General features: G+C 44.0%; 1 protein-coding gene across 8 annotated transcripts in view; it reads right to left on the bottom strand.

Moving 5' to 3' along the window:
* Nucleotides 1–12682: 12682 nt before the first annotated feature.
* Nucleotides 12683–26894, bottom strand: part of GPATCH2L (G-patch domain containing 2 like) — a 47098-nt gene continuing 32886 nt past the window's right edge. For 7 of the 8 annotated variants that reach the window (XM_048855564.2, XM_048855565.2, XM_048855563.2 and 4 more), the window contains exon 10: nucleotides 12683–26325. In XM_048855564.2, the coding sequence (XP_048711521.1) occupies nucleotides 26156–26325 (170 nt within the window). In that variant the 3' untranslated portion in view covers nucleotides 12683–26155. The remainder of the gene's footprint in view (nucleotides 26326–26894) is intronic. The other variant, XM_048855568.2, reaches the window with a different exon arrangement.

The raw sequence follows: 26894 nt of genomic DNA, 5'->3' as shown, positions 1-26894 counted from the left end.
CGCAGTCCTGGATCCAGGAGCAGAGGTGACGGTGGGTGAGACAACACTAGATGAGGGTGTGGAGCTAATTCCCAAGACAGCCAGTAGGAGGCATGGCAGTGGTGAGTCCCACCCCGTCACAGAGACAAAGAAATCAAGTGATTTAATTTCTGTGATGGGTCCTGGCCAGTAAAAGGTTGGAAAGATGACGGGGGCTGAAAAAAAACACCTTGACCAAAGACTATCTTGCTAGATTAAGTTTTAGACTTTTAGATGTGCGTTCTCACTTTTATTTGCTTGTAACTGTTTCTACCTTAATCTCTTTCACTTAGTATCACTTAATCCATGCACCTTTGTTAAACTGGTTTTACTTTTACTATAAATCAATTCAGTGCTGGATTTGAAGGGAAGGATGTATGACCCCAGTTAAATTAATTAGCTTTGATGTACTAACTCTATCAGAGTAGCAAATTTACTATCTTCTGTTAATGCACAATGGTAAGGGCTATACATTGCAGAGAAACACCTGTGAGGAGCTTGGGGGCTGGAATTCACTGGTCACCACCATCTAGGGAAGGTCTGGGCTAGGATTGCCTTGAGGAGTTTGCCAGTGAGGAAAAGAGGCTGGTGTGCCAGGGAGCTGACACCATCCTGTCACCAGCCAAACTCATCCTACCTGAGACAGAGAGGTAATAGTGGCTCACAGCTCTGGGTATCCCCAGCAGCATGTTACATTCTCCAAGACTTGTTACATGTAAGTGCAAACCAGCCAGTTATGTAGGCACGGGTACATGTAGATCAGAGGTGGGCAAACTACGGCCCATGGGACCGTCCTGCCCAGCCCTTGAACTCCTGGCCAGGGAGGCTTGCCCCCGGACCCTCCCTTGCTGTTCCGCTTCCTATGCTGCCGTGCGGGCAGCGGGGCTGCGAGCTCCTGCTGCTCTGAGCGGCATGGTAAGGGGGTGGTGGCAGTGGGCACGGCGGTGGGGGGTTGGGTAGGAGATGCCAGGGGGCTGACAGGGGGCAGCTAGGGGTGGAGGGTCCCAGGAGGGCACAGTCAGGGACAGGGAGCGGGGGTGGTTGGATGGGGCAGAGGTTCTGGGGTGGTCAGGGAACAGGTGGGGTTGGACAGGACATGGGAGTCCCGGGGGGCCTGTCGGGGGTGTAGATAGGTTGGGGCAGTCAGGGTACAGGGAGCAAGGGGGAGTTGGATAGGGGGTGGGATCCCAGGGGGGTGGTTTAAGGCAGGGGGTCCCAGGAGGGGCGAATAGGGGGCAAGGGCCAGGCTGTTTGGGGGGCACAGCCTTCCCTACCTGGCAGTCTGTACAGTTTCACATCCCGATGTGGCCCTCAGGCCAAAAAGTTTGCCCACCTCTGATGTAGATGCTTTGATGCCTGAAATAAATTGTAATCATTGGCCAAGCACTTGGGAAACACCCTTAGGGCTACAGAAAGGCAGAAGGGAAAGACTTCACATTGGTAGTGTCTTGCCTACACAGAAGCGAAGCTACTTTCAGTGAGCTGATCTGAAGGAGATGTAAAAATACATGACAGACCCAAGTCAGTCTTGAGTGGAAAGGTAGGCATAGTAGAAGCCGGTGATCAGCCGGTTGAATTTGAACCTTCTGATGCAAACGTTCAACATCGACTCGTAACGGGACTAAATCAGTCTGTCATTTCTCAAATGAGCAAGTGCCTGGAGTGGAAGCACTTCCTATTGTATTGCTAGAGCACTTTGATAACTCCCATCTTCAACAGAGAATCCACTTCTGCAGCAGGAGGGATCCCTGAGAAGGAATGGGAATGGAGGAATGGGAGGAGGCAGAGAGTGGAACTTGACTGTGTATCCAAACAAAATTATTTTCAGCACCCAGTCTGTTGTAATTCCACTCTATGCCACAAGGACCAAACTCTCTCTGAAAGGGAAGCAAGAAGGACAAGGTAAGAGGAAATAGACTGGAACTAAACTTCAAAGTGACGTGTCACATCTGCTGGGCAGATGAAAATAGTGGAAGAAGTGTTTTTCTTTACCCTGGTTCCTCTGCTGTTGGTAAGGCTGGGTTTTCTGGAGAGTAGGAAAGAACTAGATGAAGAGTCTGGAACCCAAAGAAAGATGAAGCTGAGCTCTTCTTCCTCTGGCTAGGTTGAGACAACCCTAGAGAATTGACAGAGTAATGTATCTGATTTTCTTCAACTTTCAAGGATCTCATCAGCTTTAGTACTTAGAATCATAGAACTGGAACAAGGGACCTTGAGAGGTCATCTAGTCCAGTCCCCTGCACTTAACACGATCCTCCTAGCCAAGTGGAAGCTCTTCCAATTGACCTTTTGCTTCAGCTAAGAAAATTGAATTTTTAAGCCTGGAATGCCTGCAAAGAGCAATCTCTCATGCTACTGTCTTTGCAGAGGTACTTGAAGCATCATAAAATGCAGAGAAAGCATTAGCTGGCAGTCATGCAGTCCTCTATGGCAAAGTCCTTTGCTACTTTCTTCAGCTCCTCAGAGGTAATCTAACAGTAGCATCTGATCCAATAATTGGAATTGCTCTTGCACAAAGATGTGATAACTGGTGATATGGTTCCCCAAGTTACCAGCAAAACAGAACTTCGTAAGAACTCAATCTTAACTGTCTCTTTCTCAGATGGAAAGATACAGCCAGCTCTTGGGCCTTTTAATTAGCCCAGAACCTACCAAAGATCCAGGATGCCAATCTAGACAATCCCCAGAAGAGAGTACAAGACAGGAGAATGAAACTTCCTCTCTAGTTCTGGAGAAACACCTCCCTCAATCCTTGTGCAGAAGAGTGGGCACTCTCTGGCAACCAGACCTGTACCAGTGCTGAGGGACTAATACACCTTCTAAAGAGAACAATCCTCCTAGAGTCCTTAGAATCAGTGGCACAAGAAAGATGGAGATGCTTTTGGACCTGACCTGGTGGGATCTGTGCCTTTGATATGCCTGGACATCCCCTGGATGTGTGGGGGTTCTGTTTCTCCTGTTGCGGTGCAGCGTTCAGGGTTTTTTCCCCTTGTGTTTAACGGTGGACAAAAGCAGAACCAATGCCTCCAGAAAAGGCCAGCTTAACAAGGGAGATGGAATCACAACCAGCCCAGCAGCAACAGTGTCCTCTTTAGATGAGGCTTATTTGGTACTGAGGAAGCTCCCAGTACCAAGAGCATCCCACCATCACCTGTTTCCTGCTTGAGAGCAACAACTGATGAAGGTCTCGGCACCAAAGAAAACTTGCCACCAATAGATTCATGCCCTGGAACTTTTTCTCAGGAGTAGGAAAGCCTCTGAAGCCTAGCAGGCTTGGCCTCACCAGCAGAAGATGGCCCTGGCACTGAGAGCTTCCAGTTTCCCAGTTTAGGAGACTTTGAAGTCAAAGGGAATTTTACTCTGTCCCTTCAAGGTAACAGACCCTGATCCAAACATAAATCCAAGGGTGTGGGCCTTAAAGCTTCAGTCAGAGGAAGGTCTAGAGCCACCCGTGCCTGTCCTTACAGACCCTTTGGTCATTCTATTGTAGTTCCTTATAAGCTGCATATCTTCAGGAGAGATACAAATGAGAAGATGAGAGTGGCCACGTGGACCAGTCCAGGGAGGGCTTTTCATCTATAGAGCATGCTGGGAGCTGTGGGGGAGGGCAGGGGAAAGAAGCACAGAGATGTTTCTTGGAGAAAGGGGCAGATGGTGTTGCTGAAGCTGGCATCACTGGCAGATTGGACATGTGGGGTGGAGATAAGACATGAAAAGTGTGGGGGAAAGGTGCCCTGTGCTTATCCTAATGTGCTAGCCAACCTTTCAGAAACAAAGGGAGCAAGCTTATTGTTCTTTACTCACCCTCCTCTAGCAAATTGAGAGCTCAGAGAAAGTTCTCCAAGTAACAGTTCCCCTGCAAACAAACTTCCACCACCCTCTTGCAAGAGAAAATCTGCTGCAAAAAGCAACTACTTTGCCAAGCAACAGCACAGAGTAGAGAAAATTCCCACAAGCAGCTTTGTTGCGACTGAAGCAGCAACCTTGACCAGTCACTTCAGAGCCCAGTTACATCCATAATGATACCGTCTCCATCTTCCCCTTCTCCCCAGCATGAAAGATGAGTGGCTGTGTGGAACGAGTCCCCGAGCTGTGATGGGAATCGGTCTCGCTTGGCTGCAAAAAATATATATATCCCGGTATGGCTGTGATGAATCCTTTCATTATTCATCTGCAATCGCCCTGCTGCTGCTTCTGCTCCCCCCCCCCTCATTTTTTAAATAAATAAAAATGAAAACAGATTCATGACAAATGCTGACCATGATTACTTTTAAACAGTCAGGTCTGACTGTGAAAGACGGGAGAGCATGAAAGGGGTGGACACAGTGAGAGAGGGGAAGACTGAGAAAGACCAAGCAACAGATGGAGAGAGATAAAGAGGCTTACCCCCTCTTGGGCTAGCAGAGTGATCACTGGAGCAGGAAGATTTTGATGTGGCACGGCTCAGTTTGTTGCATCCAGTCAGCTCAGGGCTGGGAGAGAGAGTGCTGATCCAAAACATTTGGGACAATTAGCAGCCCTCACATGTGTGGCTGATTTCCATGGAGAAGTTCAGAGATCTCAGTGAACGAGGAGGAATGGCCACAGGACAAGGGGCATTGGAGGAAATGGCAACACAAACTCCTAGGTTGCCTACCCCTGCTCTATACTTTCCTATGGCACACGTGCCAAAGACAGCACGTGAGCTGATTTTCAGTGGCATTCACACACCCCGGGTCCTGGCCATTGGTCCAGGGGCCTCTGCATTTGAATTTAATTTTAAATGAATTAAACATTTAAAAAACCTTATTTACTTTACATAGAACAATAGTTTAGTTATATATTATGGACTTATAGAAAGAGACTTTCTAAAAACATTAAAATGTATTACTGGCACACGAAACCCTAAATTAGAGTGAACAAATTAAGACTCGGCACACCACTTCTGAAAGGTTGCCAACCCCTGGTATAGAGGCTGGCATTCATGTTTATTCTCTGTTGGGGGCTGTCCAGTGTTATCTGATAGACCCTCGGACCCCAGTGCAGCTCGCAGTGATGAACCTGACTCTCAGAGAATCTTCTCTCTCAGACTAGGAGAGAAAGGCCCCAGTCCTTTCAGCATAGCAAAAGCCACACACAGTGGAGGCTTGGTACATACTAGTGAAGTCTGCAGATAGTCTGTGACCTATCAGGCCATGGGCTGCATTGGTGAGTCAGTGCATCTGGAAGGAGGAGAACCTGGCCTTGTGACACCCGCTCCCTATCGGTTCCACTAATCAGAGAAATATGACAAGCCGTTTACTCACACAGCTCTCCAAGAAGCGTCATTGATTATTCCCAGGTAATGCCTCCCCTGTTGATGAAAGGAAGGGGTGGGAGGGAAGGGGCTGGAGATGGTATCCAGGCCCCAACAGGCAAAATCAACTCACTTCAGTGTTACATCTCATCTAATAACACCTTCTCCCCCTGGCTCCAAGCAGACAAGTCACCACCTGACTCACATAGGGCTCCAGATACAGAGGCCTTGCTCAGCGTGTGCCACTCATTTGGTTCCCAAACTGAATCCCGTCTTTGCAGGTAGTCAAATCATTTCCTGAACCTGTTTTGATGGCTGAACATCTGCTCTCAGAAAGGGCAGAACTTGGCCAACTCTGACTGCAGCCCGCTCTTGTGGCACCCTAAGGGCAGGAGCCAGAAGTGGCATGGACTGCAGCAGTCACCATGGCATCACCATAACAGCAACCCTGCACATAATGCTTTATACTTTCAGAACACTGTACTATCATTAACTAATGGACAGACTCTATTCTCCCCCAGCTTGCACGTGCGACTCCTTGGTGAGAGGAGAGTGCGTACAGGCTCCTCACACAATTATACAGACACAACCTCCCTCTTGTCCATCACAACTGACAACTCCACTGGCTGGCAACCCTGATGTTATTTTGAACTCCTTTCGCCTCTCCTCCTCCTGTCTCCTCTTCCTTCACCAACTGTCTAAGCTCTGTTCTCACTTCTCCCCATTTCTATCCCCTTCCACTCCAGCTCTCAAATCAGTCTCAGTCAGCTCAGCTACCAAAGTCTCCTCTTCTGGCTTCTGCGCTCCCCACCTCACTGCCCACTAGATTTACACAAGGGTAACTACATAGATTTCAGATTCACAGTGGTTAAGATAAGAATCAGACCCACAGTGGGTAGCATGGTTGAAAAACAATTAATCTGACTCCACTGCCATGGGCCTTCTTCATCATTTGCACCTGTGCTGAGAGTGCAAAATGCTACCCAATCACAAGGGTGGCATCTTATACCCTCTTAGCACAGGTATAAATGATGACATGAGACAGGAGAGAATCGGACCCAATGTGCTGTAGAGGACAGCTGGGGGACACTGGACATCTGCTCTACATCCAGATGCTAGATGTAAAAGTCTAAATATTATGATATTTCATCTTTGAATTGAATTGTCAGTTTTAATCAGAAAATTTAAGTTGCTCTGTAAAATGATCCTTCACACCTGTGTCTGACATGACTCATGTAAATCTCTGGAGACTGTTTATCTTTAAAAACCTATTTATCAGTTCTTAGGATAGGCCCAGTGCTGAGGAGTGAAGGGGGAGCGGGGGAATGGGAAGCTAACAAGACACTTAGATGATTTTTCGTAACACTTTTCCACTTCTTTTTGATGTGCTCAGTCATGTGTTTTGCTATGGTTTCCTGGTTGCTCTCTGATCCCTCAGACACTGTCCCCAAAATATTCATGCAGATTCTTGTTTCGCCTGTTTGCTAAATTTGGTGCCTGTAGGCAGTCTATTATTTGTTAAATATCAATTGAGTTTTTCTGTACTGTACAAAAAACAGATTAAATCACAGTCACTGTTTTACAGCTTGCTCTATGAAAGAAGAGAGTCAGGGGATGACAACGAGCATTGGCATGGACCAGGAGAGTGCATTAACTGGCACAGCCTCTGGTGTGTGGCTTAAAAATATATATATATTTTTAAAAAAATATGTATCTCCGCTCTCAGGAGTGGTCTTAAACTCACCTACTTCTCCTCTACTGGTTCAGGAGCAGCCAATCAGTTTAAACAGCAGATTCTCTCGGACATTGTGCATTTGGGCTGCTCCTCAGCTTTCAATTCTTCAGAAATTTAGGGAAATGTAGTTGTGGTTTCCAAGGAGCATGCACATGTTTAGGAAGCCAAAATTCCCTGTAAAGAAATCCCAACATGTAGAAATGCATGCATACAGAAAAAAAACAAAAAACCAAAAACCCCAACCAACAACAAAACCCTACATTAAAAGAATGTTATAGTTGCAAAGACAAGCACTCAAAAGTTAAGAAATGCCAGACATACAGTTAAACTGTAAAAATAGCAACCTTAATTCAGGCCTCTTGTGCGTGTATTGTGATACAGGTTTTAAGTCAGATCACGTACTATTTTGCCACAAAACTCCTATATGGAATGGACTACGTCTGAGATGAACCAGAGTTGTGTAGTGAAGGAGGCTATTGTCTATAGAACCCCTGTCTCATTTGTTGCACAAGTTGGAAGGTGTGTTGTGAATGACAGGACTGCAGGACGAAAAAGTTTGGTCTTATGGTTAAGGCACTTGAATGCTCACCTGGACATTAGAGGAGTCTCTCTCTGCTTGTGCCACAGAGTTCCTATCTGATGTTGGGCGAGTCACTTATACCAAAATTGTGATAGGTGACCACTGGATGTTCCTCATTTTCTTGGTACCCAACTTGAGATGCTGGGGTCCTATTTGCAGAAGTGCTGAGCACTCACAGCTGCAACTGAAGGCAAAGGGAGCTGTGCTTTGACCATATAAAGGGTTATAAAAATGCAAAATACTCTGGAAAAAAAACCCAGACATTACATGTCTCAAGTTGGGCCCCCCAAATTAGTAGACATTTAATAATTTTGGCTTTAATCTTTGTGCCTCATCTGTAAAATGGAGATAACAATAGCTTCTTAACTCTCAGGGATTTTGTGAAGATAAATTCATTAATGTTTAGAATATCTGAGTGCTTCACAATGATGAGTGCCATAGGAAATTAATAATACTTTATTCAGAGTAAGATTTGAATGGTGTGCTGTAAATAAGGCATAGGACTGGACACTGATTAATGAGGATGACAAGAAATATTGAATAGCTGGTCGTTCAGTGAGCACCATCCTCCCTCCGTTCTGAACAAAGCAGGTGTCCTATGGAAAAAATATGATGTGATTAAATTAAAAGCTGTATCATAATGCACACACAAAGGGACTAAATTAAAGCAACATGGGCAACATTAATGTGCCATTTCCCAACTTCCAGTGTTTGGAATTTGTAGCCTTAATACTCTTTTAATGTAATCTCTTAAGTGTTTTTAAAAAGGAAACTGAAAAGGCAGAAATCCCTTCATGTGGAACCATACTGACCTGTGCATGGGTCATCTGCAATGTTGGAAACCTTTCAGTCTACCATTTGAGTCAATGGTTATCCTCTGTAAGGAACAGCTGCTACAAGGAGATGAGAGGCACGCTTTTCCAGAGGTTGCTAGACAGCAGAGGAATGTTGGGATTCAAGAATCACAGAAATGTAGCGCTGACAGGGAACTCTGGGTTCTATTCCAGGTTCTGAAGGCAAGTGTTCCCTAACAATTATAGATCCTGTCAGCGTTCCTTCCCCACTCTGAACTCTAGGGTACAGATGTGGGGACCCGCATGAAAGACCCCCTAAGCTTATTCTTACCAGCTTAGGTTAAAAACTTCCCCAAGGTACAAAACTTTGCCTTGTCCTTGAACAGTATGCTGCCACCACCAAGCGTTTTAAACAAAGAACAGGGAAAGAGACCACTTGGAGACGTCAAAATATCCCCTCCCCTTTCCCGGGGAGGCTTGAGAATAATATCCTAACCAATTTGTTACAAAATCATCAAAGACCCAAACCCCTGGATCTTGGAACAATGGAAAAATCAGTCAGGTTCTTAGGAGAAGGATTTTATTAAAAAAAAAAAAGGTAAAAATCATCTCTGTAAAATCACGATGGAATATATTTTACAGGGTATTCAGATTCAAAACACAGAGGATCCCCCTCTGGGCAAAACCTTAAAGTTACAGAAAACAGGAATAAACCTCCCTCTTAACACAGGGAAAATTCACATAAAACAAAAAATAAACTAATCTACCTTGCCTGACTTACCTATACTGATTGCAATATTGGAGACTTGGATTAGGATGGGTTGGAGAAGATGGATTTCTGTCTGGCCTCTCTCAGTCCCAAGAGAGATCAACCATGTAAACAAAGAGCACAAACACAACCCTTCCTGCCCCCCAACATTTGAAAGTATCTTGTCTCCTTACTGGTCCTTTTGGTCAGATGCCAGCCAGGTTAGCTGAGCTTCTTAACCCTTTACAGGTAACAGGATGTTGCCTCTGGTCAGGAGGGATTTTATAGCACTGTATACAGAAAGGTGGTTATCCTTCCCTTTATATTTATGACAGACCCTTTTAGCCCCTATACCCCCCAGCCTGCTCCATTCCCCCTCTGATCCCTACTCTGCATTAGAGTCAAGCCATTTTCACTCTCTCCTCAGGTCTGGTGTCTGGCACCACAGTGATACTTGCCAGCTAGGAGGAGTAATTGAAGGGAAAGATCCACTCAGTCCCAGCCACTCTTCTCCACAGCAGTGGTTCTCAACCAGGGATACATGTACCCCTGCAGGTACGCAGAGGTCTTCTAGGGGGTACATCAACTCATCTAGATATTTGCGTAGTTTTACAACAAGTTACATAAAAAGCACTAGCAAAGTCAGTACAAACTCAAATTTCATACATGTTTATACTGTTCTATGTACTATACACGTCAGTACAATATTTATATTCCAATTGATTTATTTTATAATTATATGGTAAAAATGAGAGTCAGCAATCTTTCAGCAATAGTGTGCTGTGACACTTTTGTATTTTTATGTCTTATTTTGTAAGCAAGTAGTTTTTAAGTGAGGTGAAACTTAGGGTACGCAAGACAAATCAGCTCCTGAATGGGGTACAGTAGCCTGAAAAGGTTGAGAGCCACTGCTGTAGAGCATGTTTCAATCCAGATGAAATCTTCAGATAATTTAGCTGCCAGCCTCTAACAAATCTCTCCTAAATATGTGCATGCTGCATTTCAGAAGCCAAATGTGTGAATTTTTACATGGACAGAAAAGGGTATTTGCCTGATGTTAAGGTAATCTTCCTGCTAAATTTCAAGTCCCTGCTCCAAACCATGGAGGTGCTAATGCATTGCACTGAGACAATTGTAAAAAATGACTCAGCCATTTTTGCTGAAACTTTCCAGAAAATATCAGTCTGAGACAGGCATCTGGCATGGAAAATTTTAGCCTGAACAGTAAAAGTTTGGCAAAATTTTAAGCAATGAAGGCAGGGTGTTATAATGGAAAGTGTCAGGCAACCTAAACTAAAGATGTCACTGCCAGCTCCACCTAGAACATCTTAATCCTGCACTAGCAGGGAAATGGACTTGGTATACTAACAGGTCTTTTTTGCTACGGTTCTGTGCTTCCTTTGGGTCACCGCATTGGTCTCACTCCCAGGAAGTTCAGCATGTAGTTCTTGGTATTGAAGACACTTAATTCCTAGATTTGGTGAGATGGGGGCAAAGGGGGACTTTTTAAATTTTCCCACAGGAAGTGATGCAGGTCCCATCAGCTGAGAAACATATGGTAAAACTGGCCTCAAGAAAACTCTAGGGAATTGTAGGGGACACATGCATAGTCCCCAGGTAAGAAGGAACTAGATGACTCCTACCTTAATGGGGCTTTCCCATCTGTAACTTTATTTTAAAACATCCAAATGTTTGTGTTTTGCACATTCCAAATGCTTTTTCCTAAAGAGATCTACCCTTGTTCTTGCCTTGAGAAATATCACTTTTACATCCAACACTGTCAACTCGCTGACTGCCATTTATGGCATTTAGAAACCCTTCATATTGCTTATCACTAGAGAGTCATTGTCAACAATTTGCCTCTAGTGTGAAATTGCTAGACCCTGGTGTGGAGTATCCTGACACTACTCTGGATTTGACATTCTCCATGTAAACAAATGGGTGTGTTGAGTCCTTGAGTTGGCATTGGGTCAATTTGCATGCATGTTTTTAGTTGTGCACACAAGCCTAGAGGCAATAGGTACATTTTATAATTAAAATAAATAATGTATAAGAGATGTTGATAAATGTCAAAGAATAAATGAAAGCCACTATTTCTGTGGGCCACACAAAAATGTGTGGACATCTCTACTGCTGGCTCTGCCACAAACTATTCAAACACTATTCTAAGAGCAGTTCCCAACCTAGCTGACATCCTTGATGCTTCTGGTTTAAAACCAATGAAGTAAATAGAAGTGGATCACACTAAGCAACTTCTGTATTTAAAGAAAACCATCGTTTATCAGATGAGACACTTCACTGACAAAGTTTAGAAACAGAAGTGCACATGGGGGTGGAAGTGGAACACACTATCACTTATTTTGCTAAGTTTGACAGTATACTTTTATTGTCACAACATTGACAATATTTGTTAAGTCAAAGCAATAAATTCCTAAATCGATACTGACTAAAGAGTTAGCTCCCTCTTTTTGTTTGCAAAGAAAAGAGAATGTCCAACATTCATCCCAAGCCACACACTGCAAATGAACTGAGAAATTCTTAATTGACAAGGACTCTGAGAAAGAGGATAAATAGAAATAGAAAAGTACCCTGCAGGAATGCTGCAATCTCAGCAAGCCCCATTCTGACCAATGGGTTCCATCAGCACCACTTCACTGTCACACCCACGCTGTGCCTCTGCGGCTCATCCTGTTTACAGAATGTGCAGTTTGCAGATAGAAACAAAAATATCAAGAGCCTTTTGAAACTATTCAGTTTCAGAAAGAACGCTTCAAATACTATCCAAAGTATTTTTCTGGGTTTTTTTTTAAGTGCTTCATGATTTCTGTGCTATTGAAAAGTGCTAGATTGATGTGATAGCCGAACCCCTATAATTTATACCTACAGCAGATGATACATAGGGGAATTTCCTACATGGCTCTCCTCACAGATAGCCTCAACCTCGACTTTTAGAGACCAACATCATGTGTGAGAGAAGAATTCAATCTCTGGGTCCATTTGAACCTTGGGCTCCCTGCTGAAATTGCTGAAGACCAGATTAATCAGTGCTCACAGTGATGCTAGTTTTGGTGAAATAAACACATGTCCACTAAACACTGACATGACACCACCAGCTCATTTCAAGATGGCTCCAGTTGACTTGGGCCATATTTAACATGGTGATTCAGGTGAACAGCTACTTGAGAGCCACTTGGATTTAACATTTCAAATTACAGGGAAATGAAGTCATGACACGCCAGCAAACAACAAGGCCACTGCAAAACAAGGAGCAATGGTATGGGAATGGTAAAGTGGGGTGGGCCCAGCAAACCCCTTCTCCTGGAGTCAAGAAGCTGTGACTTGAATGGTGAAAAAATAATCTCCCCTGCAACTTCTCTGTTGAGTTGTACATTATTATTACTTGGACCTATATAGGAGAAAGTGAATAGGCAAAGAAATATGTCATTGAGGCGTGATTGCATGAGTTCATTTAGACGTCAGTGAACCTCCTCATTCCATTGCAGGTCTGTTTGTTTTACATCACATACAACTCTTTATTTTGAATATTGATTTTATTTCCAGTTTCTACAATCTGAACAAAGATTCTCAGAGAGTACACAGCATGTTTTTAGACCAAGGGACACAGACATGAGTTTTCCTTGTTTACAACCTTACCAAACAAATAGTCCTAACAGTCTGGAGTCCAAGCCCTGTTAATAGGGAAACTCCATGACCACACAAAATACTTGTGATATGTACATAGCGCTGCATACAGGCTTCTAGGAGAAAACCATCCCAGTGCTCTCTTTGGATAGGCTGCCCATGACAGATGAATGATCAAGTTTCTTCTAGCTTTTCCTGCTTTTGGCTTAGTCTCTGGTGCAGCCAAAGGTGAGAGAGAGAGAGGGAATTCTTAGACTTCAGCTCTGCCCAGGGGCCAGCTCAATGCGCATGGCCTCAGGTCAGGGTATTAACAGCAGACCTTCCAGTACCAAGGACTACAATACACCATTCCGGTCAACAAAGACAGCTGCTAGCACTAGATATCAGTGCCAATTCCAGGACCCATGATTTCAGAGTTGCCATGGGGCACTGCCCTATCAGTATAGGAATTTTACATTTATTTTGAAACATGCCAGGAGATGCAGTTTGGTGCATTTTAAAGCTGGTCATTGCCCTCTCATTATTAGAGACCATGATGCCAGTGGGAACAACACTCTCTCCAGCCACATTATCTCCTGCCAGAAGCTGGGTGCAGCAAAGCTCTTCCATAGGAAGACACCTGCCACCTGCCCCTTCCATATCAAACCAGGGGCCACCAGTGGAGCACTTCTGCAGGGAGGCATCTTTCCTTATGTCACACCAGGGGAAGTGGAATCAATTCCTGATTATAGGCGATAAAATGCAAGGAAGTACTTTATTTCATCAGATGTCCTGCCAAGGCTACTTGCTTTAGTCTAGGGGAGGATCCACACAGACTATACAACTGAGCTAAAGAACTGAGACAGAGCTCCTGAAGTTGACTTAACACTGATAGATTCTGTATAGAAGGAGGGATTCCTGCTTCACTTATGTGTAGCTGGAAGAGGGGGCATCTTAACTGTGAAGGAATCTTTAACCAGGAGATAGTTGGGTGCCATGAAAGTGCACATCAACACCACATTGCCTCACTGTCTCCAGTCCTGTGAGGTTTCACACAAATGAGGTAAGAGATGTACGTTCATTTGCATAAGCAAAATTCTTGCCTTTCTCCTTGTCTCACCAACTGTTAATTCCATGCTTGCAGCCCTTTGGCAAAACAATATCATCTTCAGTCATTTCACAGATCTGGATTTTTTGCCCAGATTATACTGCCGGGAACTGTAATGCTACCCACCTTTCATTGGATCTCTCTCTTCTCACACAACAATAGGGTGGAAAGATAGGAAGACAAAAGCCAATCTGCTTCATATATTTCAGAGCCAAAAAACTATTTGACCATCTAATCTGACCTCCACTATGAAGCAGACCATAGAATTTCACCCATTTACCCCTGCGTTGAACCCAGTAACATAGGTTTGACTACAGCATACCTTCCAGAAAGGCATCAAGTCTAGATATGAAGACATCAAGAGATTGAGAATCCACCACTTCCTGCATAGGTTGTTCCATTGGTTAAATCACCATCACTGTTAAAAATGTGTACCTAGTTTGTAACTGGAGTTTGTCTGACTTGAGCTGCCAGCCATTGGTTCTTGTAATACCTTTCTCTGCTAAAGTAGAGAGAGCCTGTTAGTACCCAGCCTCTTCTCCCCATGAAAGAACTTCTGCACTGTAATGAGGTCACCTCTCAACCTCAGTGCTACGCTAAACAGATTGAGCTCTCTAAGTCTCTCACTAGAAGGCCTTTTTTTGTTTTATTTTTTACATAGCTGTTCTATGATACAAAGGCAACATACCTCCCAAACCAAATGGTTAAGCTGGGGCAAAAAAGGGGACAAAATTAAAGATACAAGAACAGAGACACTGGGGGCAGGTGGTGTTCATGCTGCGCATTTGACAGTCCCCCGTAACAGGTTTTGTCTATACCTCAATAATAAATGCCAGGCCCTTTCTGGTTCATATAATTCCTTTATGGTTTTAAAGCACCTACCCTTTTCTTTCCCCCCTCCCCCTCTTTTAAATACAGTAGACCTCAGAGTTACAAACACCTCCAGAATGGAGGTTGTTCATAACTCTGAAATGGTCATAACTGAACAAAACATTATGGTTGCTCTTTCAAAAGTTTACAACTGAACATTGACTTAATACAGCTTTGAAACTTTACTATGCAGAAGAAAAATGCTTCTTTCCCTTTATTTTTTAATAGTTTACATTTAACACAGTACTGTACTGTACTTGTGGGTTTGGTTTTTTGGTCTCTGCTGCTGCCTGATTGTGTACTTTCGGTTCCAAATGAGATGTGTGGTTGATTGGTCAGTTCATAACTCTGAGGTTATACTGTACCAACTTCTCGGGGTGGGGGCGAGAGACTGACACCAAGGGACAAAAGATGAAACTAGTGGCACCCAACCAAATCTCTAGCTGCCACTGTGGCAATTTACTTTTTCATCATATACCCACAGTGTAAATGGGTCAGTGATGTCCATGATGGCATGACCCCCTGTGGCTGGGAGCACGGCAGACAACTGCCTCAGTGTCATCTTTGTTCAAAGCGCCAGTAATGTGCATCTCTGCACACACACTACAGTCATTCAATTGTGATAATCGATCATTCAGTGACACCAACCACAATGCCTCTTTTGTTTCTTTTCCCCACGTGTGTCTTCATACCTTCTTCACCCTTTATTACATTGTAAACACTCCAAGGCAGAAGCTGTTCTTTTAGTCTGCATTTGGTATAGCACCTAGCAAAATTGGACCTTGATCCTTCCTGAGGCCTCTGGTAACTACAGTAAAACACATATAATAAAACAGAATTACTGAATTAGTAGCTTGTGCCACACGCTCTCAAAGAAACTGCGGAATCACCTGATCAACATCCTCTACAGCTGACAGGGAAAGATTAAGAATGAGCTCTCAAAAATGGATACTCTTATAAAAAACCAACCTTCCACACAAACTTCCTCGTGGCTCGAATTTACTAAAACTAGACAAGCCATTTACAATGCACACTTTGCTTCTCTACAAAAGAAAAAGGACACTAAACTTTCTAAACTACTACATGCTACAAGGGGCCACAGCAATGGTTCCCTCAACCCACCCTGCAATGTTGTTAACCTATCCAACTATACTCTCAGCCCAGCAGAAGCAGCTGTCCTATCTCGGGGCCTCTCCTTCTGCCCCTCCCCCCACACGAACATGATACAGTTCTGTGGTGACCTAGAATCCTATTTTCGACATCTCCGACTCAAGGAATATTTCCGAAATACCTCTGAACAACACACTAATCCACAGAGGCCTCCCTACCAACATTACAAAAAGAAGGATTCTAGGTGGACTCCTCCTGAAGGTCGAAACAGCAGACTGGACTTCTACACAGAGTGCTTCCGCCGACGTGCATGGGCTGAAATTGTGGAAAAGCAGCATCACTTGCCCCATAACCTCAGGCGTGCAGAACACAATGCCATCCACAGCCTCAGAAACAACTCTGACATCATAATCAAAAAGGCTGACAAAGGAGGTGCTGTTGTCATCATGAATAGGTCAGAATATGAACAAGAGGCTGCTCGGCAGCTCTCCAACATCACTTTCTACAAGCCATTACCCTCTGATCCCACTGAGAGTTACCAAAAGCAACTACAGCATTTGCTCAAGAAACTTCCTGAAAAAGCACAAGATCAAATCCGCACAGACACACCCCTGGAACCCCGACCTGGGATATTCTATCTACTACCCAAGATCCATAAACCTGGAAATCCTGGGCGCCCCATCATCTCAGGCATTGGCACCCTGACAGCAGGATTGTCTGGCTATGTAGACTCCCTCCTCAGGCCCTACGCTACCAGCACTCCCAGCTACCTTCGAGACACCACTGACTTCCTGAGGAAACTACAATCCATTGGTGATCTTCCTGATAACACCATCCTGGCCACAATGGATGTAGAAGCCCTCTACACCAACATTCCACACAAAGATGGAATACAAGCCATCAAGAACACTATCCCCGATAATGTCATGGCTAACCTGGTGGCTGAACTTTGTGACTTTGTCCTTACCCATAACTATTTCACATTTGGGGACAATGTATACCTTCAGATCAGCGGCACTGCTATGGGTACCCGCATGGCCCCACAGTATGCCAACATTTTTATGGCTGATTTAGAACAACGCTTCCTCAGCTCTCGTCCCCTATTGCCCCTACTCTACTTGCGCTATATTGATGACATCTTCATCATCTGGACCCATGGAAAAGAAGCCCTTGAGGAATTCCACCATGATTTCAACAATTTCCATCCCACCATCAACCTCAGCCTGGTCCAGTCCACACAAGAGATCCACTTCCTGGACACTACAGTGCTAATAAACAATGGTCACAAGCACCACCCTATACCGGAAACCTACTGACCGCTATTCCTACCTACATGCCTCCAGCTTTCACCCTGACCACACCACACGATCCATCGTCTACAGCCAAGCTCTGCGATACAACCGCATTTGCTCCAACCCCTCAGACAGAGACAAACACCTACAAGATCTCTATCAAGCATTCTTACAACTACAATACCCACCTGCAGAAATAAAGAAACACATTGATAGAGCCAGAAGAGTTCCCAGAAGTCACCTACGACAGGACAGGCCTAACAAAGAAAATAATGGAACGCCACTAGCCGTCACCTTCAGCCCCCAACTAAAACCCCTCCAACGCATTATTAAGGATCTACAACCTATCCTGAAGGATGACCCAACACTCTCACAAATCTTGGGAGACAGGCCAGTCCTTGCCTACAGACAGCCCCCCAACCTGAAGCAAATACTCACCAACAACCACATACCACACAACAGAACCACTAACCCAGGAACCTATCCTTGCAACAAAGCCCGTTGCCAACTGTGCCCACATATCTATTCAGGGGACCCCATCACAGGGCCTAATAACATCAGCCACACTATCAGAGGCTCATTCACCTGCACATCCACCAATGTGATATATGCCATCATGTGCCAGCAATGCCCCTCTGCCATGTACATTGGTCAAACTGGACAGTCTCTACGTAAAAAAATAAATGGACACAAATCAGATGTCAAGAATTATAACATTCATTAACCAATTGGAGAACACTTCAATCTCTCTGGTCACGCAATTATAGACATGAAGGTCGCTATCTTACAACAAAAAAACTTCAAATCCAGACTCCAGCGAGAAACTGCTGAATTGGAATTCATTTGCAAATTGGATACTATTAATTTAGGCTTAAATAGAGACTGGGAGTGGCTAAGTCATTATGCAAGGTAGCCTATTTCCCCTTGTTTTTTCCTCCCCCCCCCGACGTTCTGGTTAAACTTGGATTTATGCTGGAAATGGCCCACCTTGATTATCATACACGTTGTAAGGAGAGTGATCACTTTAGATAAGCTATTACCAGCAGGAGAGTGGGGTGGGAGGAGGTATTGTTTCATGGTCTCTGTGTATATAATGTCTTCTGCAGTTTCCACAGTATGCATCCGATGAAGTGAGTTGTAGCTCACGAAAGCTTATGCTCAAATAAATTGGTTAGTCTCTAAGGTGCCACAAGTACTCCTTTTCTTTTTGAATTAGAAGATGAAGGGGTGTGATGGGGTGTACAAATCCTGCACTGGAAAAGAATGGGTTAAAGAGCTACTTTGGGCGTAGGCAGCCCCACCTGCAATGCATGCATGCACCGGAGGAGGAGCAGAGCAACTCAATAGTAGTCAGTCAGTGGAGGTGAGCAGGCCTACACTCTTAGCTCCTCAGAGGGAGTACTATGGAAGGGCCAGCTGCCTGGGGCCCTTGACTATTAAGAACCTACCTGACCTGCTGAGGGAAAAGGGACTTTGGATACCTGCAAGGCCTGAGATTTATCTTTTGATTTATTTTCCTTACACGTCTTTGCTTTGCCCTTCTGAGAGAGGAGACCGGTGGGAAGCAATGCAGGGGAGCAGCGGCACAGCCCATTAGGGTGCAGGACCTTGCTGCCCACCGCGTGGCCCTGGATTAGGACCTGGTGGAGCAGGGCCGGCTCTACCGTTTTTGCTGCCCCAAGCAGTGAAAAAGGCCTGTCGCCACCGAATTGTCGCCGCAGACGGCAGGAGAGAGAGAGAAGCTGCTGCCGCTACAGCCGGCGGAACGGGGAAGCTGCTGCCAAATTGCTGCTGCCGCGGAAACTCTGCCGCTCCTTTCTGACTGCCGCCCCGAGCACCTGCTTGTAACGCTGGTGCCTGGAGCCAGCCCTGCGGTGGAGAGGGTAGGCCTGGGTTCCCCTACCAACCCGCAGATAGGGCTGAAGGCAAAGAGCCTACACCGGATACAGAGGAATATGGACTAGGAAGACTCTATAACCCAGAGGGTCATGACTCTGGGACCTTGACCCAATGTGGCCTGGAACCTCTTTGCCTGACACTAAGGCTATCCTCTGTTGGACTCTGTGTACCCTGAAAGGGGTGGACACAATTCATGACTTGGCCAGAGGGCCGAGTCACTGAAAGGGCAGACTACTGCTGTGCTGGTACAACGGTCAACAGGGGGCACTAGGAAAGAAGACAGCCCGCTTTGTCCTCACCGACCCCCGAGGAGGCTCATGAAATGAGCGATCGCCTTCACAAGTGAACACAGTGCGATAGAACCGGACTTCACTTTGTACAGCATCACAAAAAATCTTACTTGTTCTCACGGAGCTGACAATAATTCTGAGCACACCATGGACTCAAATTAGATGAAAGACCAAGAGCACAATGAGTAAGCCATTTGGGGAAGGAACAGTCTTTGTTCTGTGTTTGAATAGGGCCCAGCGCCATGGGGTCTTGATCTATGACTAGGGCGCTTACGGGCTACTGTAATAAAAATAATTAATAATAAATGACAACATGGTGAGATGGGGCAAGAAGTTCAATAGAGAGCCACACGGCTTGAGTGTAAAGTCCTGTCTTATTTAACTTCTTCATTAATGCTCTGGAAATGGGAGGAGACAGCACATTACATTAAATCTAACTGGGAAATTGTGAATAGCAGGAAGGCAAAGAATTATAAACACGAAGAGGTTGAAAATACAGGAATAAAATTAAATTCAACCTGGAAAATACAGTTACATCTAGGGAAAATCTAAAGACACAACTTATCTATAGCACTTTTCATACATAGATCTCAAAGCACTGGGCAAAGGTGAGTCAGCATTGCTATTCCCAGTTCACCACACAATCACTTCCACAGCTCATTCAGTCCTTTGTCTCACCTGATACTACCAACACAAGTATTAATCAGTTCCCATGGCAACAGTATTTTTTGTTTTCATATTCAGTATTTCTCTTTAAATAAGCTAGCCTAGGCAGGGGCTATCTGTATTTCCTGTCTTACACAGAGCCAAGCACGTTGTTGGTGATTAATAATTGTGTGGTATACATCTGTCCACTAAGAACATAACAGACTGTGAGCAATCTTCTTAAAATCTACTAGAGATCTGCAAGCTAGCAATCTGTTTTAGTCACTTCCGGGTGAAGTCAAAATCAGTGACTTAACAGATAAAGGTTTCATACGATCCACTGCTGAGCCTTTGAGCTAGGTGGTACATTTACCAATAAATACCTGAACTAAAAATTTTCTGGGCATCTTTCCTAATGTTGTCATGAAGATACAGCTGTCTCAGAAGGTCAATGTGTTGCCCTTGCAGACCTTTCACTAGCCATCTCGGTGCTGTCAGCATGTTGGACTGAAGTCAAAGGCAGGAAATGTAACTACATTGGTCCTGCGAGGGTTCCAACTCAGCCTCTCTATTATCTTTTCTGTCTATATGACACTACAATGGTTTCCCTTCTGTCCTACAGAAAGTATCACCTACATTCCCCTTTGACCTGTACCAACCATTGTTACTTTAGCTTTTTCACATTCTTCTGGCTGTCCTTAACTTAGCTTTTGATTTCCATGTAATATCAGATTCCCATTTCCTATGTTTCACTCTCCCTTTTTAAGCTTCTGTTCCATCTTCCAGAAAAAATATCTGTAATTCTGCTCTGTGCATCACAACTGGCAGGACAGGACCACTGCAGAGCTGGGCTTGTGGTCCATAGATTCTCCAGGCAGCAACCAAAATTCTCTCCTCCTCACAGTTAAACATTCAGAACATCTCTCTCCTCCAAAAATGATTTTCACAGTGATAAATGGCACGGTAGTTGAGCCGCTCAGATACGATGGTGATAGGGGGCATCAAATACCTATATCAGTAAGACACTAGTTGCAAGATGACACTTCTTCCACAGAAGACTTCAAGTGGTCTTGCCCCTTTTTAAATAAGGGGCTTCCTTGTTCTCCCACAATTACTAGGGTGTAAGATCAGCCAGTGCTGGTTTTGTAGCATCTACTATTCCAGGACCTTTAGCTTTGAAGATGTTTTAGCCATATGCTCCTTCCAGCTGTGGAATTCTCTTCCACCTCACATCCATTTTTGGACCCATAATTGGATTCTAGACTGCAAGTGGGAAAGGGAAAGCAGTTGCAGGAACTCACATGATTGAGACCTCCAGCCCTTTTGGAAACATCCCATGGCAGGAGATGCTACCTACAAAGGAGGTGTCTGCTATGGTTATTATTTCAATAGTGCCATAAGTATGCTCAATCCTTTGGAGACAAAAGAAAATGGGTCGGTACCCTGACCTGAAGAGCATACAATCTAAGAGCTTGATCCCACAGTCCTTGCTTGGATCAGCAGCTCTATTGACATCAACAGGAAAATCTGAGAATAAATAGTTTCCAACCTGCCCTCTGAGAACATAGAGTTGTAGTCTGGACCCCTCAATAGTGAGACTAGGCTGCTGATTCCATATAACAATCTACTAATGGTGAATGGTGCTAGCACCCAGGAGGGAGAGGAATTATGTAGGGTGATATAAGTGAATATAACCAGGAGTAACGAGATGAATTTAAGATAGGGGAAAATTAAGATGACTGTTAAGAAAACTCAGTGAGATGTATTAGGCTGATTAATAGATTTGCAACCAGGGGAAGCTGTGAAGGGTCTTTCTCTAGGGATATTTAAAGCTAGACTGGACAAAGCACTAGAAAATGCTTTTGTAAGGAGCAATCCTGCATTAGCAATGAAAGACTGCCTGTTTTCATACATGTCTTGTGAACATGGGTGTTGCAAATGGGTTTTGGGGATAGTGACCACCTTCTTAAGGTTAGAAGGAAGGTCATAACATGTTTTCTGTTGTAACATGAGGTCAAAGTACAGAAAACATTGAAAAGCCCCGTTTTAATAGAACTTTTCCATCTCTGATGTTTATGATTTTGCAGAATATCTATATAAACTGACAGAACTATAAAATTAACATGGCACACAATAAATGAATTAAAAACTGGCTAATTTACAGGTCTCAAATTGTAACTGTAAATGGAGAATCATCATCAAGTGTGTGTGATTCCAACGGGGTCCCACTGGGATAGGTTCTTGACCTATGCTATTTAACAGTTTTATCGATGATCTGGAAGAAAACAAAATAATCACTGAAAGTTTTCAGGTGACACAAATTGGGGAGTGGAATAAATAATGAAGACAGAGCAATCTGTATCACTTGATAAGCTGGGCGCAAGCAAACAATGTGTGTTTTAATATGGTTAAATGGGAATGGATAGATGTAGGAACAAAATGTAGGACATACTTACAGAATGTGGGACTCTCTTCTGGGAAGGAGCGACTCTGAAAAAGTTTTGGGCGTCATGGTGGATAATCAGCTGAACATGAGCTCCCAATGCCATGGCTAAAAGAGCTAATATGATCCTGAGATGCATAAAACAGGAAACTCTCAAGTAGCAGAGAGGTCACTTTACCTCTGTATTTGGCACTGGTGCAACTGCTGCTAGAATACTGTGTCCAGTTCTGGTGTCCACAATTCAAGAGAGATATTGATAAATTGCAGAAGGCTCAGGGAACGGCCATGAGAATGATCGAACCGTTAGAAAATATGCCTTATAGTGAAATTCTCCAGGAGCTCAATCTAGTTAGCTTAATGAGCAGAAGGTTAAGGAGTGATTTGATTACAGTCTAAGTATCGACATGGGGAAGAAATATTTAATGGGCTCCTTCAATCTTGCAGAGAAAGGTATTATGCGATCCAATGGCTGGACCTGAAGCTAGACAAATTCAAACTAGAAATAACATGTACATTTTTTAACAGTCAGTAATTAACCACTGGAACAACTTTCGAAGGGTCATAGTGGAGTCTCCATCACTTGATTAAAAAATTGTCAAATTGGATGTTTGTCTAAAAGATCTGCTCTAGGAAGTTCTATGGCCTGTGTTATATAGGAGGTAAGACGAGATGATCACAATGGTCCCTTCTGGCCTTGGAATCTATGAACAGCGGAGATACATAGTCTCCACTCTAACACTGGAAGTAAAAACAAAGAAGTCTAATTTCAGAGTGTGTTTTGTTAGGGTAGGTGGTCTGTCTAAATTCTTCTAATGGCACTCATCACTGAAGTTTCTGAGCTTCTTCTAAGAGACAACCAAGTACCACAATAGGCCACTGGTCTAATTCGCTTTCATGAGGAAGCCAGGGAAATGGTTTAAAATGATGAATACAACTGTGCTTTAAAATGATGAATACAACTGTTCATGGAAAGAAAGGTTTATGGAATTGAAACAAGGGACCATAGAAAAGGAGTACTTGTGGCACCTTAGAGACTAACCAATTTATTTGAGCATAAGCTTTCGTGAGCTACAGCTCACTTCATCGGATCGACTACACAGCTAACCTGCAGTAAGCTGCAACCCACTATTGGATTATCAACAAATGCAGGGAATAGGAGTGATGTTACTTACTCTCAGCTCCTCAATGCTCACAGCCCCTCACTCTTTAACACATATCCCCTACCTGTGCTCACCCTTGCATTAAACAAACAGTATCTAACAACTCCATTCATCTCTCCATTGAAACAACACCCTCTATAACCAAGAAGCAAATTAGCAGTTGGATGGAGTTTATCTCCTGCTTTGCCCACAAGGACTGAAATAATAAAAAAGCCAAGTTATTCCCTAAATTATGTTTTCCCAGTGTCCCATCTTCTCTGTACGGGTTTTAGATCGCAGGCTCTTCATGGTAAGGACTGTCTTTATTACTTGTTAAGCGCTACAGACTTGGTTTTGTACAAAGCACAAAAATAAGAATGTAAAGACACTAACTTCATCTGAACATTTCTTTCCCCTCAAATCCCTTGTAATTGCTCACAGATAATCCAAACTAGCCTTTAACCTTTGTGCTCCTGTACAAGGGTAACAAGGCTCTCCCTCTAAGGTATTTCAATATGTATAAGAAAGACGCATGAGATTTTTCAGAGGGATTTACGTGGGCAGAGCTGAGAGTTTCCTTGGGACAAAACATAAATCCAGTTTGAGTCTCTCCCCAAGAGTGAATAGGTATTAGTGGATAAGACATGGATACTCTGTCTAATGTAACTATTCATCAGTCATGATTTAGATTGTTCGAGAGTGTTTTGTTTGATTTTGTAACTTACTTTTTGTGTTGTGTTATGTTATGAGTCTTCATGGCTGGCCATTTAATTTTAAAATTTTAATACAAAGAAAATTTAAAAACAATTAAAACATTTTCTGATATGCTCATAATCAAATCTATCCCTCACTCATTTGATTTATAGGTCATAGAGAGCAAAGCAAGGGAAACATGCAAATCCATCACCTGCATCTAGGGGTGCAAGTTCCACCCCTATGTTGAAAATTTATTTTTGCTCTTAATGGATGGTCCTGTCTGGTGCTCCACCCACTCAGCCAACCAGTAGGTTTTGTAATGACAAGGGCCACCTATTTGAAAACACTCAAGAGTTCACAAGGCAACTACGGTTGTCAAGCAAGCATGGCATGGTTCCTTTTGTATACTCTATCCAGGCACATCTGCTAAATATATAACCCAGAAAGCAGCTGTAGAGAGGTTTTTCAAGAGATAGGGAAACAAGCAAAGTACAACCAGGGATACAGGAAAAGAGAAGGCAGGAGAGACCCCCTCATCAATACTGCAAAGTGAAGAGCAATCAGGGATAAAGGGAAAGGGTTGTGGGGAGAAAAGAACGCTCCCCAATATACTGCAGAGCAAATGCCATCAGGGGTGCAAGGAAAGGTGGAGAAGGCAAACACTTCCTATATATACCACAGAGCAGAGTACAACTGGAAATCCAGGGACACCCCTCCCATATATACTACAGAGCAGAGTACAATCAGTGATAGAGGGAGACCACTCCCATATATACTCCAGAGACAGAGGGGAACCCCACTTAGATATACTTCAGAACATTAACCTTTGAGGAAGACAGGGAGAACGTGAGACGGGGAAGTGGTTCAATCTGTAGAGAGTGCTTTGAACTCAGATAATACTCTATATGACTTTTAGTACACAGTGGGACATAGACTTCAACTTCAAGTGTCCTGGGGATTGCTTACTGTAGCGTCTGAAGCTGGATGCCCATGGATAGTATTCCAATATTTCCTCTCTGTCATCTCCCCAATGAAGACTTCTCAGAGGATATTTTAGGGCAACTTGATCCAAGCTTCCTCTCATAACTCCAGTCTGCACATTTTTGCCTAATTAGTTCTGCCAACCCCTTGTCCAGCAGGACAAATGGAGAGGATGGGGAATAAGGAAAGAATACTGCAATTCACAGGGCAAGACTAAAGACACTCCAAACAAGGAAGGACAAAAAACGCTGAAGGACCATGCTGACAGTGAGCCATTGGCAATTCCTGACAGGACAAGCACCACATTTGCTTCATTAGAAGCAACATCTTGACTCCCAAGTCCCTTAGTGAGAGGCCGATAGGCATTTTGCTAATACAGAATTCAAGTCCCACATTTCAAACCTGTTTGCACTCTCTGTTCCCCTCCTCCTCCCCTGACCAGGGATACTAAGCTGGCCTTTGTTTCTGACATTATGCTTGTCAAAGACAGATTCTTGCCTCTGCAGAGCTGCAATAGGGCTTTCTCCTGCTATATTCAGCCTTTTGCAACAAACGATATGCCCAAGTGGTGACCAGCTTCATAACAAAGACCAACACCTGCAAACCCACAAGGCTCTGTACACATCCCAGCAGATGCTAACAGGTGCTGGGGTAGGAGATGAGTGCGTAATAAGTACTCACAGCAATAGCAGGAATGTTTTAAAAAAGCTGCAGCCCCAGCATCACCAGTTACTTTTTACACAGATTCACAAACATGATCTCGGGATGTATGGGGCACACAGCTGAGTCTGGTGAGCATCACGCATCAACACTGATGAGATGGTTATTGCCAAATGAGACGTTCAGTGCTGATGTACTTCGAAGTCCAACATTTCATAAACGCAACCAGCTCCAAATAGAGACACCTCCATCTAGCTGTATCCAGGGCCCTTCTCTTGTGGTGTTTTAAAGAAGTTAGATGGAGCAGCAGCAGTGGATTTCTCTGCTGCCTGGGTTCTGACCGTCCAGTCAGAGCTCTGGGACCTCTGGGACTGTGTCGCTGGCAGGGATGAGTCTGCTGCATCCATGTGGACAGGTAAAGCTGTTGGAACACAAAACAGTAGGAGGAAAAGGAGAACGTGGAGAGAGAGGAGCAGAGGACAGGAGAAAGTTAAAACTGGTAACCTCATAGCAATCTAAGCATTAATCATAGATTTCTGTATGTTATTCTAGCGACTACCAGAAGATCGAGAGCAGTGAATCTCATCCTTTTCCATACTGGGACCTCTCCCCCATTTAGCAATGTGTGTAGTGCAATTAGGTCACAACCCCAATACCTGTTTGCAACCCCCAAGCTGATAAACCCTGACCCAGAGCATCTATTCTGCAGGTCTTTTTAAAATTCAAGTTTGAATAGCTTGGATGAAAGAGGATAATTTAATTAGCACCAGAGAAGATGAAAATAAGCTTTATGCACTACAGAATAATGCATCCTGGGCAAGCACAACTGTTTTAGCATGAGGGACAGGGTGGAGTCATCATGTGAGCTCTATAAGGAGAGAACTGCAAAGGGAAGGCAGTAATGTTCTGGTGTCCAATAGAGAATGGTACAGATAAAGCAAATGCACTGTGAACCTCTGTATGGACTTAGTAGGGTAGACAGTATCACAA

Source organism: Caretta caretta, chromosome 6 (genome assembly GCF_965140235.1).
Source record: "Caretta caretta isolate rCarCar2 chromosome 6, rCarCar1.hap1, whole genome shotgun sequence".
Classification (NCBI taxonomy): Eukaryota; Metazoa; Chordata; order Testudines; family Cheloniidae; genus Caretta; species Caretta caretta.
This window is presented reverse-complemented; position numbering and strand designations above follow the sequence as displayed.